Source organism: Sycon ciliatum, chromosome 11, assembly GCF_964019385.1.
Source record: "Sycon ciliatum chromosome 11, ocSycCili1.1, whole genome shotgun sequence".
Taxonomy (NCBI): domain Eukaryota; kingdom Metazoa; phylum Porifera; class Calcarea; order Leucosolenida; family Sycettidae; genus Sycon; species Sycon ciliatum.
Window position 1 is genome coordinate 14147399 of NC_088653.1, and position 13756 is coordinate 14161154.

The window sequence follows — 13756 nt, forward strand, 5'->3', positions numbered from 1 at the left end:
GCAAGGGCACGGAACGCCTCCAGATCGACTTTGCTTGACAAGGAAAGTCCAATCCGCTTGGCATCATCTTGTAGTAGCGTTGGTAGTGTGTGTCTTGGTCGTCCCCTCCAGCCCGCTAGACAAGTAGATTACTAGGTCAAAGAGTTGGTGGACAAGCCGTTGATTATTCACTCTCATTGTAATATCAAAAAGTATTCTTTCTAGACCAAAGAGTGGTATATTTGATAACATTTAATAACGATAGAAATTTTTACGATACTTCTCCAGACGTTTCGTTGTTCTGAACAACATCGTCAGTGGATAAAGACTGACGATGTTGTTCAGAACAACGAAACGTCTGGAGAAGTATCGTAAAAATTTCTATCGTTATTAAATGTTATCAAATATACCACTCTTTGGTCTAGAAAGAATACTTTTTGATAAGTAGATTACTGACATTTAATATCACGCTACTTTGTGCATGAACGATAAATTTTTGTTTTGTTTTTTTGCTTGTTTTTTTTGAAGGGGGAGGAATTGTGGTGTCTCTCTCTGTAGTACTAATGTTACTACTCTGCACTACTTCACTATCTATGTATTGCGCATGCGCACAAGAGCGTCTTGTTCTCATTTTAGTCAGGTCTTCTTCCAAGGCTTTTTCCAATAACAATAATGACTTGTTGATGTTTGACCAATGGTTGGTACATAACACAAACACTGCAAATAGTCAAAATACTGCATCATAAGTTTAAAAGCCGAAATAGAAGGTACTCAACTTCTACAGGAAGGTGACATCCTGAAACAATCACCATAAACAACCTGTGGCACTCATGGAAGGACAAAGTGCTCACTTGCTCCAGTAGGCAACATGCAGTCTCCCACTCCCGAGGCATGCTAGCTACCCTCAGAGCCATGGCTGAACCCATAGCTCACTAATCCCATCAGAGAAAAACACCAGCTCTATCTTTCCTACTTGCGCCCCGCATGCCTGGCAACTGGACAACATACACTACCCAATGCAACAAAGTCTCTCGCCTTCTCCGAATTGCTCAGTCTATATAAGAAATACCACTGGGCAAACCACTCTACACCAATCCTTCACCAACTGATGTGCGGTCTCCAGTCCACACAACGACCTTTCTGCCAGACATGGTCTCCCAGGGCCAGACTCTGTTAACCCATGCAGAAAAAGCACCCTTGAACGCTTTCTTTATCTCGCAGAGCCAGCAGTCAGTCACAGGGTGCCGTGAAGGACGTGAGCTTGAGCACTGCTTGATAGCGCTAACCAACGGCCTTCCGACTTGCAGGGTTCATAGATATTAGTGATAATTCCAAAGAGGGAAAGTTAAGCGCCATCAAGATGGGCAAATGATCCCAAGCGTTTTAAGTACACCAGTGACAATGTTTTGTGCATTCATGTCGGGATGCACATCAAAGTTGCTTGCTACGACCCACTCTGCCTGGGTCAACCAGTTGGAGAATGGAAAAAAACATGAGATTGCGTACGTCACCAGATTTTCATCCTCTTCCAATCGTCGCGTGAACTCCTCAATAAACGTTGTGTGCAAAATACATAAATGAAACCCACGGGCAATACACACACGTTTTGCTCTGTTTCTTCAGCACTGAGCTGTCCTAGCTAGTAATCGTTTCATTTCGAGCAACATCAACAAGTAGTTCACCCTGATTCGTCATAACTTCCCACAGTTCAATGCTACAGAACCAGCTTAGCAAGCAAACATTTGCGCACTAACTAAATGCACACTAGGGTGAAAAGTGCTGTGTAAGGAGTTTTAGTTGGTTGCCATGGTGACCAAGGTTCGAGTGGACGGGAGCAGAGGAAACGGGAAAAGTATATGCAACATCATAACAGCCTACCGACCTTCAACATGTGTTTGTGTATTTAAAAACGAAAACACACCCGCTCCAGTAGTTTTTTTCATGCACGGCTTTTTAGGTCAAAAGTACATTGTGCACTTTCCTCCAGCCGGACACGACTTGAAACGATGTTCAACCAAGTTAGACTGGGTGCCGGGAGTCTCAACATTGGGGTTTGTGCTGAACTATTCCCCTGCCCGATATCTCGTCCACCTTCTTATGTTCACTCGTGGACAGCAACCTTTATGTGGCTGTCGAGCGCTTCGCTGAAGGTGTATTGCACCGTGTTTTCCACATCTGGATCACCAAGCGCCACAACGCTACTTTTTTTCCACACAGAGATAAGATCCATCTCCGTAGACAGTCAGCGAGACCCTACGATGATGCGAAATAGGTGGAGCAGGATCAACCAACTATCGAGAAACGCGAAGGACTACAGGGACCAGGCCCTTCACTTGAGAAAGTGAACAAGAAGACACAGCGACGAGCTGATTCCAAAAGGTAACAAAACCATGGCGTTTGATTTCACAGGTACATGCCCTTGGTGCACCGCCAAAAAAGTTTCTGATTGCCCTCAGCTGTGAAACTCGAGGCCGAAAATTAATCAAGTAAATTGGCCAGGTTAGCAAATGTAAACAAAATGGCCCCGCTATGTGCACAGGCAAAACCTTCAAAAAACTACTCGCAGCGTGTGAGTTGTACGGTGTGACTACGGTGATTGTCGGAAACAGTGGCGTCAACAAAAGGTTCAACACATCCCAGAGTTGCACACGCTCGTGCATCCATTCTTGGCACTGTGTACAGGATGGCTAAGAATCAATTCTTGCTGTATGCCTCCTATCTGTTGTTTGAAGCAGACATGGAATGCTGTACACCTTTTAAAGGGCTGCTTTTCTTTCTTTTCGTATGCTTTGTTCAGCTGTGAAATGTGCTGTACCTACAATTTCCAATGGGTTTAGTGATCGGACGGAAATTCAATTCCAGGAAACCGTTACCTTTTCATGCAACAAGACTCTAGTTTTAGTGGGTGATGCCGTGCAAATTTGCACGGCTAATGGAACTCTTTCCTCTGTGCCGCCTCACTGTGCCTGTAAGTTCTGTTTGATAGGCATATTATTATTATTATTGTTGAGTTGAACCATGACAGAAGTCACGTCACAAAATGTCGCCACAGCACCAAGTACCTCCTATCGGAGGTGACCTGAACTGTAGACTGCGCTTGCTATCTGTCACACATATACAGAACTCCTGCTATCGAATGTGCATGCATCCTACTGCCACACTTCACTTTATGCACACCACCCGGCCTGCGCGATTGCTCACACTACCACACTTGCCACATTTATCTTCACCTGTGATTCCCACCTAAACTGGCTAGCGTGCTTCTTTTCCCCACCTGTGATTCCCACCTAGGGTGCTTCTTTTCGTCTTTTCTGGTATGTAAAGGGATACTGATGTGAGAGAAGAGTAAGTTGCCTGAAGAGTGCTTTTGCACGAAACTCAGAGTAGCAACAGTGAGAAACTTGGAGATCCTTTGTGTCTGAGTGTATAACCCCGCTCTGTCTTAGGACATTGAGCACTTTTTGCCGACGCAAGAAATACTTCTATTGTTCTATATATATATATATATATATATATTCAGGTTGCGCCTGCAAATGCTTTGTGATGGCGCTATCACTTGTTGCCACACGTTTGTCAGGCGGCTTCTTGTAAAAGAAGCACATCAAGGTGCTGCGGCTGTTCAAGCTGCAACCGGACTGACAACTTTATCACGTGTTTGTTCTGGTACTGCATTCCCCTCATGTGTTGTTTCCCGCATTTTTCCACTGCTCCATACATTCTTATGGTAGTGTAGTGTGAACTTGAGGCGCGTAAGAATATTCTTGCTGATTCTCTACCCCCAGTATAAATTCTGGCTTCGTTTTCGTTCTTGCTCATTCCCATGTATCTACTGATGAAAATGGGTGAAAAGCTTTTAGTGTTATGAAACTGACAACCTTGTTGTTGTGTGTATACAAATTTTGTTCGCCTACGTCTCTATTTATATATATATATATATATATATATATAAGAGAGGAGGAGATCCCTGTCAATGCGAAGATTGCTCGACAGTGCTGCAAAAGCACTGGAGCTGATTCACAATCCAGTATAGTCCTCACCAAGTACACATTCTTTCTGTTGCTACTCAGAGTTTCTTGAACAATCAATCATCAGGCAACAAACAACTAAAGCTGGGCATGCAAAAACAATGCTAGATATACCCATCACGCAGCAAGCGCGGACACAAAAGTGTCAAGCGCAAAGTGTCACGCACAAAGTGTCAGGCGCAAAGTAACTTAGTTAGAAAGACAAGTGTTAGAAAGCAGCGCAGTTGTCAGTATGCTTTTCAAGTGGCAAGCTTGTGAGTGTGGGCTTTGTGTACAGTGACAATCGTATTCGCGCAATTTTGATGGAAGTGTCCGTTACAAGTGAGGTGGGTTGTCACGTCCGTTGTCCGGAGTGCAGCGTGCTATCCTCGCTTGTTATATGACCCCGGTGAGGTTGGCTAGGCGATACTTGTTAGCGTGGCGGCATTTTGCGATGACTTCGCTTCTCTTGTTGAGCATGGTCTCATCGCCAAGGAGAATCCATGTTTTCTCAGCTGTGCACAGGTTACATCTTTTTGTGGCGGTGTTGTAGGAGTTGGCCTTTTCCTTTATCTGCCATCTGAGCTGGTAGTCCTGGTGGTTTTGTTTCTTCTCCCAGAGGTGTTTCGACAGCTCGGTGCTAGTGCGGTATCTCTCATGTCGGAACGACGTGGTGTGGTTGTTGTATCTGGCTTTGAATTCCGTGTCTGCACAGCCAATGTACAATCTTTGCTCATCCTGGCTGGTGACATGTGCCTCGTATATAATGTGTGACGCCAGGCAGCGGCCTTCCAGTGGGCATTCGTTCTTTTTTCTGCAGTTACATGGCTTTTCGGGTGTAGCTTTGGTCAGGAGGCGCTTGTTGTGACTGCTGATAGAGGCTGCGACGTTTGGCATGCAGCAATAGCTGACTTTAAATTGTTGCGGTTGAACAGTTTTGCGAGCGGGGTGTTCTTGAAATGGCGATCAATCAGCTTCAGGAAGGTCGCAGCCACATTCGTTTGCACGTTGCGGCTGAATGGTGGACCCCCCCCCCCCAAACCACCAGGACTACCAGCTCAGATGGCAGATAAAGGAAAAGGCCAACTCCTACAGCACCGCCACAAAAAGATGTAACCTGTGCACAGCTGAGAAAACATGGATTCTCCTTGGCGATGAGACTATGCTCAACAAGAGAAGCGAAGTCATCGCAAAATGCCCCCACGCTAACAAGTATCGCCTAGCCAACTTCACCGGGGTCACATAACAAGCGAGGATAGCACGCTGCACTCCGGACAACGGACGTGACAACCCACCTCACTTGTAACGGACACTTCCATCAAAATTGCGCGAATACGATTGTCACTGTGTAATAGGTAGCCGAGTGGTAGGCGCGGTGAAATCAACAATAATTACTTTTATTCTACTTTCAGGTACACACCTGAGATATAATCGTTCGTGAAAGAAGAAGCGGCAAAATAACTGACTTTCTCTCCGGTGCTCACCTAGAGGCTGAATCCTTATTCTTCGAGTTAGCTTTCATTGCTATCCAATCTAATCTAATCTAATCTTTTTCATCAAAACAGAAATGCGCAGCCGCTTTTATGCAGCAGCTGCCGTACGCTTACATACGGAGATGCACTAAATATACATCAGGCAAAGCTCCGTATTAGTTCCGTACTGCTTCCGTATTGGTCGGGCAGGGATACTACACCCTCCCTTCCTACAGATAATCACGCCCTCGTGATTTTCAAAAAATTAGTGAAGAGTTACAAACACAACGTCAACCGGAAGATGGCAAATTATATCGGAAATGATAACGTTTAGAGTAGACAGAAGAAATGAACTGATAACAAATCATAAAGTAGAAGCACACCAGGTTCACACGATCTCACGGGGTCAAAAGGGGAAAGAACTGTCCTCCAAATAGGACCTGAAAAACTACAGCACTCTTGCTGCACAACGCTGGCACAACCCGCCAGGAACATCGCAGTTCAAAAACCCAACTGAATACACTATAACTATAAGGGGCGTTGTCACACACATTGTCCCACGTTAGCTGGGTAAGCCGTGGCTCACCATGATCAGACGCCTACCAAACTAAACTGGATTCACACACTCGCATAAAGGAAGACTGAAGAGAACAGGTAGACTGAAGGAAGACAGGAAAGAAAATGCCATACCTGGAATCAGCGTTAGTAACCACGGCGGCGGCTGGAGCTACGGCGGAGAGCAAGCCAGGTGTTATCTTCATCTTGGTTGAGCCGGTCACTCAGAGCGGCTAGCTCGGCGTCAGACAAATGACCTCCCTCCTCGTCTTGAATCGTGGTCTTCACATTGTCGATAGCATCTCTTTGCGCGACGTAAAGAGTGATGGTCTAGCCAGGAAGAGTGTTGACGAAAATCTGCATCCCACCACGGAGACGAAGTACCAAGTGAATAGTGGACTCCTGCTGAACGTTGTAGTCACTCAGGGTTCGGCCGTCTGCCAACGGCGTGCCGGCGAAAATCAAACGCTGCTGGTCTTGGGGAATACCCTCCTTGTCTTGGTCAGCAGCCTGCATGTCGTCCTCCTCATCAGCTTCGCCATCACCACCGGTAGTATACGTGTAGGTAGCGGGTCGCTTGGAATCGCCATTGGAGTCTCCAGTGGACGCCATGCGGAGGGAAGGGTGATCCACGCTAGCACCCTGACTGAGCTGCAGGCTAATAAGCAGTGCCAGGCCGAGGAAGGCAAGAAACATGATTCTCATCTTGATTCGTCGCACGGAGCTGTAGCGAGTTGAGCCATTGGAGTCTGGGGTCGAATCACGTTGTTTTATTTAAAACTACACCGCTGCCACCAATGTAATGGGTAGCCATGGGGGTCTGGGGTCGAATCACGTTGTTTTATTTTACAAAAACACACCGCTGCCACCAATGTAATGGGTAGCCATGGGGGTCTGGGGTCGAATCACGTTGTTTTATTTTACAAAAACACACCGCTGCCACCAATGTAATAGGTAGCCGAGTGGTAGGCGCGGTGAAATCAACAATAATTACTTTTATTCTACTTTCAGGTACACACCTGAGATATAATCGTTCGTGAAAGAAGAAGCGGCAAAATAACTGACTTTCTCTCCGGTGCTCACCTAGAGGCTGAATCCTTATTCTTCGAGTTAGCTTTCATTGCTATCCAATCTAATCTAATCTAATCTTTTTCATCAAAACAGAAATGCGCAGCCGCTTTTATGCAGCAGCTGCCGTACGCTTACATACGGAGATGCACTAAATATACATCAGGCAAAGCTCCGTATTAGTTCCGTACTGCTTCCGTATTGGTCGGGCAGGGATACTACAACTGTACACAAAGCCCACACTCACAAGCTTGCCACTTGAAAAGCATACTGACAACTGCGCTGCTTTCTAACACTTGTCTTTCTAACTAAGTTACTTTGCGCCTGACACTTTGTGCGTGACACTTTGCGCTTGACACTTTTGTGTCCGCGCTTGCTGCGTGATGGGTATATCTAGCATTGTTTTTGCATGCCCAGCTTTAGTTGTTTGTTGCCTGATGATTGATTGTTCAAGAAACTCTGAGTAGCAACAGAAAGAATGTGTACTTGGTGAGGACTATACTGGATTGTATATATATATATATATAGAAATAGAGATGTAGGCGAACAAAATTTATATACACACAACAACAAGGTTGTCAATTTCATAATACTAAAAGCTTTTCTTCCATTTTCATCAGTAGATACATGGGAATGAGCAAGAACGAAAACGAAGCCAGAATTTATACTGGGGGTAGGAATCAGCAAGAATATTCTTACGCGCCTCAAATTCACACTACACTACCATAAGAATGTATGGAGCGGTGGAAAAATGCGGGAAACAACACATGAGGGGAATGCAGTACCAGAACAAACACGTGATAAAGCTGTCAGTCCGGTTGCAGCTTGAACAGCCGTAGCACCTTGATGTGCTTCTTTTGTCGACACAGCTCTGGCCTCAAGCTACGAATGTACAGCGCCTCCAGTGTGAATCTGTGCGCGCTGTTCCGGGCTGGTGTGATGACACTGAAGCTGCTGTTGCGTTCTTGCGGGATGCATTCAGGTTGCGCCTGCAAATGCTTTGTGATGGCGCTATCACTTGTTGCCACACGTTTGTCAGGCGGCTTCTTGTACAGCTTGTAAATAATCTTCACCCAGCTCTCCAGTTTACAATGGAGGAGGAGAATAATGGAGAATTGCCGTTTCTTGATGTATTGATTAAGCATTCTTCCACAGAATTGCTCACCACAGTATATAGAAAGCCGACGTTCACAGGTCTTTACACCCGCTGGGACTCGTTTTGTGACACTAGAAACAAAATCAATTTGATCAGATCATTAACTTTCAGAGCTAAAAACATCTGCTCACCATCACTATTATCAGCTGAAATTGCTAAGCTAGAGGATATTCTGTGTTCTAACGGTTACCCACTCAAAGTACTCAAGCGAGTCATGACAAGCGTTCTTGAACCTAGCCCAGATACAGCTTCTGCTCAACTTGAATCTGCAACGCGTATTATCACAAAATTGCCGTGGAAAGGGCAAAATTGCATTGCCTTCCGCAAAAAGATTAAAGCTGCAATTTTGAACTGCTATCCTACAGTATCCCCCATTGTAATTTATACAACCAGGCCCGCATTCAGGTCTATCGCGAAGGATGTTTCACCAACTCTTGAAAATAGTAATTTTGTTTATAAGTATGCGTGTCGCTGTGAGCGAACGTACGTTGGTGAGACATGTCAGCGATTCTCGGAAAGGATCAAGCAGCATATCCCAGACAAGCTGTACAAGAAGCCGCCTGACAAACGTGTGGCAACAAGTGATAGCGCCATCACAAAGCATTTGCAGGCGCAACCTGAATGCATCCCGCAAGAACGCAACAGCAGCTTCAGTGTCATCACACCAGCCCGGAACAGCGCGCACAGATTCACACTGGAGGCGCTGTACATTCGTAGCTTGAGGCCAGAGCTGTGTCGACAAAAGAAGCACATCAAGGTGCTACGGCTGTTCAAGCTGCAACCGGACTGACAGCTTTATCACGTGTTTGTTCTGGTACTGCATTCCCCTCATGTGTTGTTTCCCGCATTTTTCCACCGCTCCATACATTCTTATGGTAGTGTAGTGTGAATTTGAGGCGCGTAAGAATATTCTTGCTGATTCCTACCCCCAGTATAAATTCTGGCTTCGTTTTCGTTCTTGCTCATTCTCATGTATCTACTGATGAAAATGGGTGAAAAGCTTTTAGTATTATGAAATTGACAACCTTGTTGTTGTGTGTATATATATATATATATATATATATATATATATATATATATATATATATATATATATATAAACAGGGGGAAGTGGTCCCGTCCACCGCAAAGAGGGCTCAACAGCGCTGGGGTGCACTGGAGCTAGTACACAATGGAAGCGGTCCTCACCAAGAAAACACAATCCGTTGCTACTCCGAGTTTCTTGAGTTTTTCAATCGTCAGGCAACTTTTCATATATATATATATATATAGAGAGAGAGAGAGATGCATAACCAGTTGAGAGCATATTTCCATAAATCGGCTCTCCCAGAGCGGATTACAAAGTGCAACTTCCTGTGAAATTTGTAAGCAGTGCAAGCTCGGTAACGATTGACTAATAGAAACTCGATATCATGGGCTGAGGCCATTGCCAACGCCACCCATGCTTTGGCTGCAGGTGGTGTCTGAATCTTACTCGGGCAGACATCGCTTTCCACCTTCCCGCCTCTTTAAATATCGAGTCCGGCAACTGATTCGAAACGAGTGGCCGGTGTATAACGCCAGGCCATAGCCACAACTGATGAGAAAGATTTTCGCAGTTGCTGTAAAGCCGATCGATTGGCATCCGCAGCTGGTGCCACTAGCTTTCCCAGGTGCTGCCACAATTGCAAACCACTCTTTGCGATTGGCCGGTCTGCTTGATTGACTGTCCATCGCCCTATCCCCAGTCGCAATTGTTTGCGCGCCAGCCAAGTGCACAGCTTGCATCAGTGAATAGCAGCAAGTTGGGGGACGGCGTCCACATAGGGTGTAGGAAGAAGGACCCGCCGTTCTATTATTCCAGGAGCTCAGGCCATCAGCGAAGATATTTGAGGCACTCTTCGAAGAGCTTGATCAGGTAATACGGCTGCCGGCACCAGTTGGCAAGTGACCACAATCTGCAATGTGCATCCTGGGACTATCACTCTTGTAGCAAACGAGAGCTTTCCCAGAAGATACTCGAGTTGACATTGGATAGTTGAAGCTGTGTGGAGAGTGGCCCGTAGGAGGTCGTGAAGCTTGGCAAATTCGTCCATCGGCAGACTGATGTGAGCACGCGGGTGTCCAGGATGACGCCGATAAACGTCAGGACGTGAGCTGGACCCTCCACTTTTGCTGACGCCAGAGAAACACCGAGGTATGTAAACGCGCGGCGCCGAGTAGCGAGTTGCTGGCGAGCTAACACAAGTCCAGAGCATGCATGGAGACAGAAACGTTAGTCGAGGTATTCCCCGTAATGCAACAGGCGTGGGAGTGCGGACTGCCCGCACACAATCCATTCTCTGGCGGATGCGACAGAGTTCCATATAGATGGCCTAGAGCGTAGTACAGTCTGAAAGGCAGGACGCTCTCATAACAGTATTGATCCTGCCAGCGGATCAACACGGGCCACTCCTCCGGGCAGACGGGAATTCGGCAGAATGCACTTAGGAAATTGTTTGGGAACAAATGTTCCGCAAGTTGCACGCTCGATAGTCCGAACAGCAATGACATGCAAGAGACATTGTACAGGACTTTGAAGGGCGCGTGCCCACGTGACTCGCGCATGCGTGCAGGTTGCTCCAGCTCGCTGGGCTGGCTGCTAACTCGTGTTAGCATACTAACGCTCATTTAAACCCTGTGTTAACCGACCACCCCACGTTGCTAGCAAAAGCGGTCGTTAAAGCCTGGCGGTCTTTAGAACCAGGTCCCACACTGTCTGTGTAGAAATGTCCATGCATGGGGAAACAGTCGTTAAGAGCAGGTGGTCGCTACACCCAAAGGTCGATTACACCAAGTTTTGCCGTAGTACTGATCCAAACGCGATCAGTACCACAGTAAAACAAATCCAAAGAACAGTACATGAGAGCATTGTCATCTGTTTCCTGTCCTTCTGCCCAGATTCCGCTCTAACCGGACACAGCTACTGTTCTCAGATTAATGCAGTTCTGAAGTGGACACCCAGTTCCAAGACTTTCAACTTTACAAGTGGCCGTGTTATATGCAATGCACACAATGGTACACTATTGAGTGCAAAGGCGTTCACGAAAGGATGCACACAGTTCCCTGGTGCCAAACACCCTGCCTGGATCAACCAGTTTGAGCAAGGAAAAGAAGACAAGGTTGCATACGTCACCGGACCATTAAAGTCCTCCGCTGATCACGTGTACGAATCAAACCACGTCATTTGTGAATTGCGTAAGTGAAACTGACCAATAAGTGAAGTGTGTGACATAACATCAAACCCCATTACAAGATAAGAAAATTTATGTCTCAGACATGCAGAACCAGAGACGCCATCACTAATTCGTGTTGTTACACTATGCCATCTTAATTTGACCTGACCATGAGTATAATGATTTCTGCCTTCCTGCTGCGGATCATGAATAATAGCACAGCTCTCAGGCTATAGTGTAACTACAACATTATCATACGCCAGTTTTCTACTGCAAACCCAGAAACTTGTGCGGTTCTGAAACGTTTGTTATTCTCAAAATGGGTGTGAAATTGTAGCGACCTTGCTGCAAGACGTCACCTCCCTCACTACATACGCATGCGCATGAAGCATTTCTTCCTCTTTGTTCTAAAAATATCCACCAACAATTAGACAAAGTTGCCCTCTCCTCGGACTTGTAAATTATTAGGCCTCAGGGTGGTATATCCCGGGATTCATCTGTCTCCCTGTGAGCAGATACGACCTCTGCCATCTTGGATGCCTAAATTGGTGACCCCGACGCTGCGCTTGCGGAGTATTTGTAGATATGACTTTTTTTCGGATTTGGGATTTGTGGTGCCTCTCGTCGCCCACCCGCCCTCGGCAGACCTGGAGCTGCTGTGGACTTCGCCCTCTTGCCGCCGCCACATCCGTCATCATACTGCTGCTGTTTTCGCCCGTTAGCCTGCCAGCCATTACTGGTTTTCACTGCAGTCCATTCCTGCGTTCACCACATTCTGACTGCTTGTCAATCACCAGCGGTTGACATTAAACTTGAGCCTCAACATCTGCACCTCTTCGCCTGGACTCGGAGCTGCTGTGGAGCAACCACCCTCAAACCACCGTCCAGTGTACGCCGGCCACAAGCTGGAGCTTGGCCCCCTCCCACCCGCAAAGCCTCCCCAATCGTGGAGCCAGCACTGCTGCTACTACTACACAATTGTATTGCTGTCATGTTGTTCCGTACCTGGATTGGCTGCCGACTACGCAGTCGCCACCTCGCCACATTGATATACCTACATGGGCTGTTCAACGGCAAGTTTTCCTGCAACTGATCACTACGTGTCTTTGCCTCTGCCTTCACAGTTTGCATAGAATTTTTTTCTCTCTCTTTCTGCCTCTGAGATGCTCTCCACGTCTGTCACGTTAATCCACCTCTGACATGTTAACCTGCCTCTGTTACGCATCTCTTTTCTGCTTCCTGCATTTTATTCCTCTCTTCACGGCCTTTGTTGCCACGTTAAAAATAGTGGTACGCCACATGCAGGGCTCTTTATATTTCCTTTTTTTTTTCTTTCGTTCTCTGCGCTCGCTTGTTTCGCGGTGGGGGGGTACTGTAGCGACCTCGCTGCATGGCGTCAGTTCCCTCACTACATACGCATGTGGATAAAACCTTTCTTCCTCTTTGTTCTAAAATAAACACCAACAATTAGACAAAGTTGCCCTCTCCTCGGACTTGTAAATTAAGCCCCAGGGTGGTATGTCCCGGGATTCATCTGTCTCACAGTGAGCAGATACGCCCTCTGGCATCTTGGGTGCCTAAAAATCGCGAAAGTAAGCTGGCACAAAACGCTAAACTGTAGCGATGGGTAAATTATCAAGATTTCTCCCTGTAGTATAGGCCACTAATTACTTATTATTTCTTACATTTTGTATTTCGTATTTCCTGGACAGTATGAGTTACGAGATCAAGATCAATTTCAAGATCAATTTCTCCTTCAGCTGCTCTAGGCGCATACCGGCTGGTCCTGTGGCCAGCGAGCTAGAGGACGCAGTTACACTGGGGGGGCTCCTCGGTCTCGACCTGGAATTAACGATGCCATGTCAAGAGCAATATGGGCCAGCAGATCTCGGCCACATAGCGGAGGACCCGATGTGTCTACTACATGAATCGGCAACTCTGCCGACTGGTGGTTGTACTCCACGAGCGCCTCAAACGTTCCGCGAGGCCGTACTGGTTCTCCAGTGTATGTTCGCAACTTCAACTTACTCTGGGTAAGTGGCGAGGTACTGGACAGCAACTTCTTATAGATGTGAGTGGTGATAATAGACACTGCAGGTCCTGTGTCAATCTGCATGCGTATGGACTGGCCATTCACAGTTGCATCGATCCACAGGGCTTTCCGTACACTGGATGTAGGTGACTGATCCTCAGCTGCTGCTGGTGCTTGCAAGACATCGGCTGTCAAAATTGCAAGCGTGTCGAAGTCATCATCAAAGTCGAAATCATCATCATCTGAGACAGGTAAGTTATGGCACGCACCGCGGCCACTCGGACTTCCTTTCGCTG

The 13756-nt window shown here is 46.7% G+C and overlaps 1 protein-coding gene across 2 annotated transcripts in view; it reads left to right on the plus strand.

Annotated features, from left to right (window-relative positions):
- LOC135827738 (uncharacterized) overlaps positions 1 to 13756 on the plus strand; it is a 192470-nt gene that overhangs the window by 62580 nt on the left and 116134 nt on the right. For both annotated transcript variants that reach the window (XM_065340189.1, XM_065340188.1), the window contains exons 6-7: positions 2777 to 2947; positions 11154 to 11450. In XM_065340189.1, coding sequence (XP_065196261.1) covers positions 2777 to 2947; positions 11154 to 11450 — 468 coding nt within the window. The remainder of the gene's footprint in view (positions 1 to 2776; positions 2948 to 11153; positions 11451 to 13756) is intronic.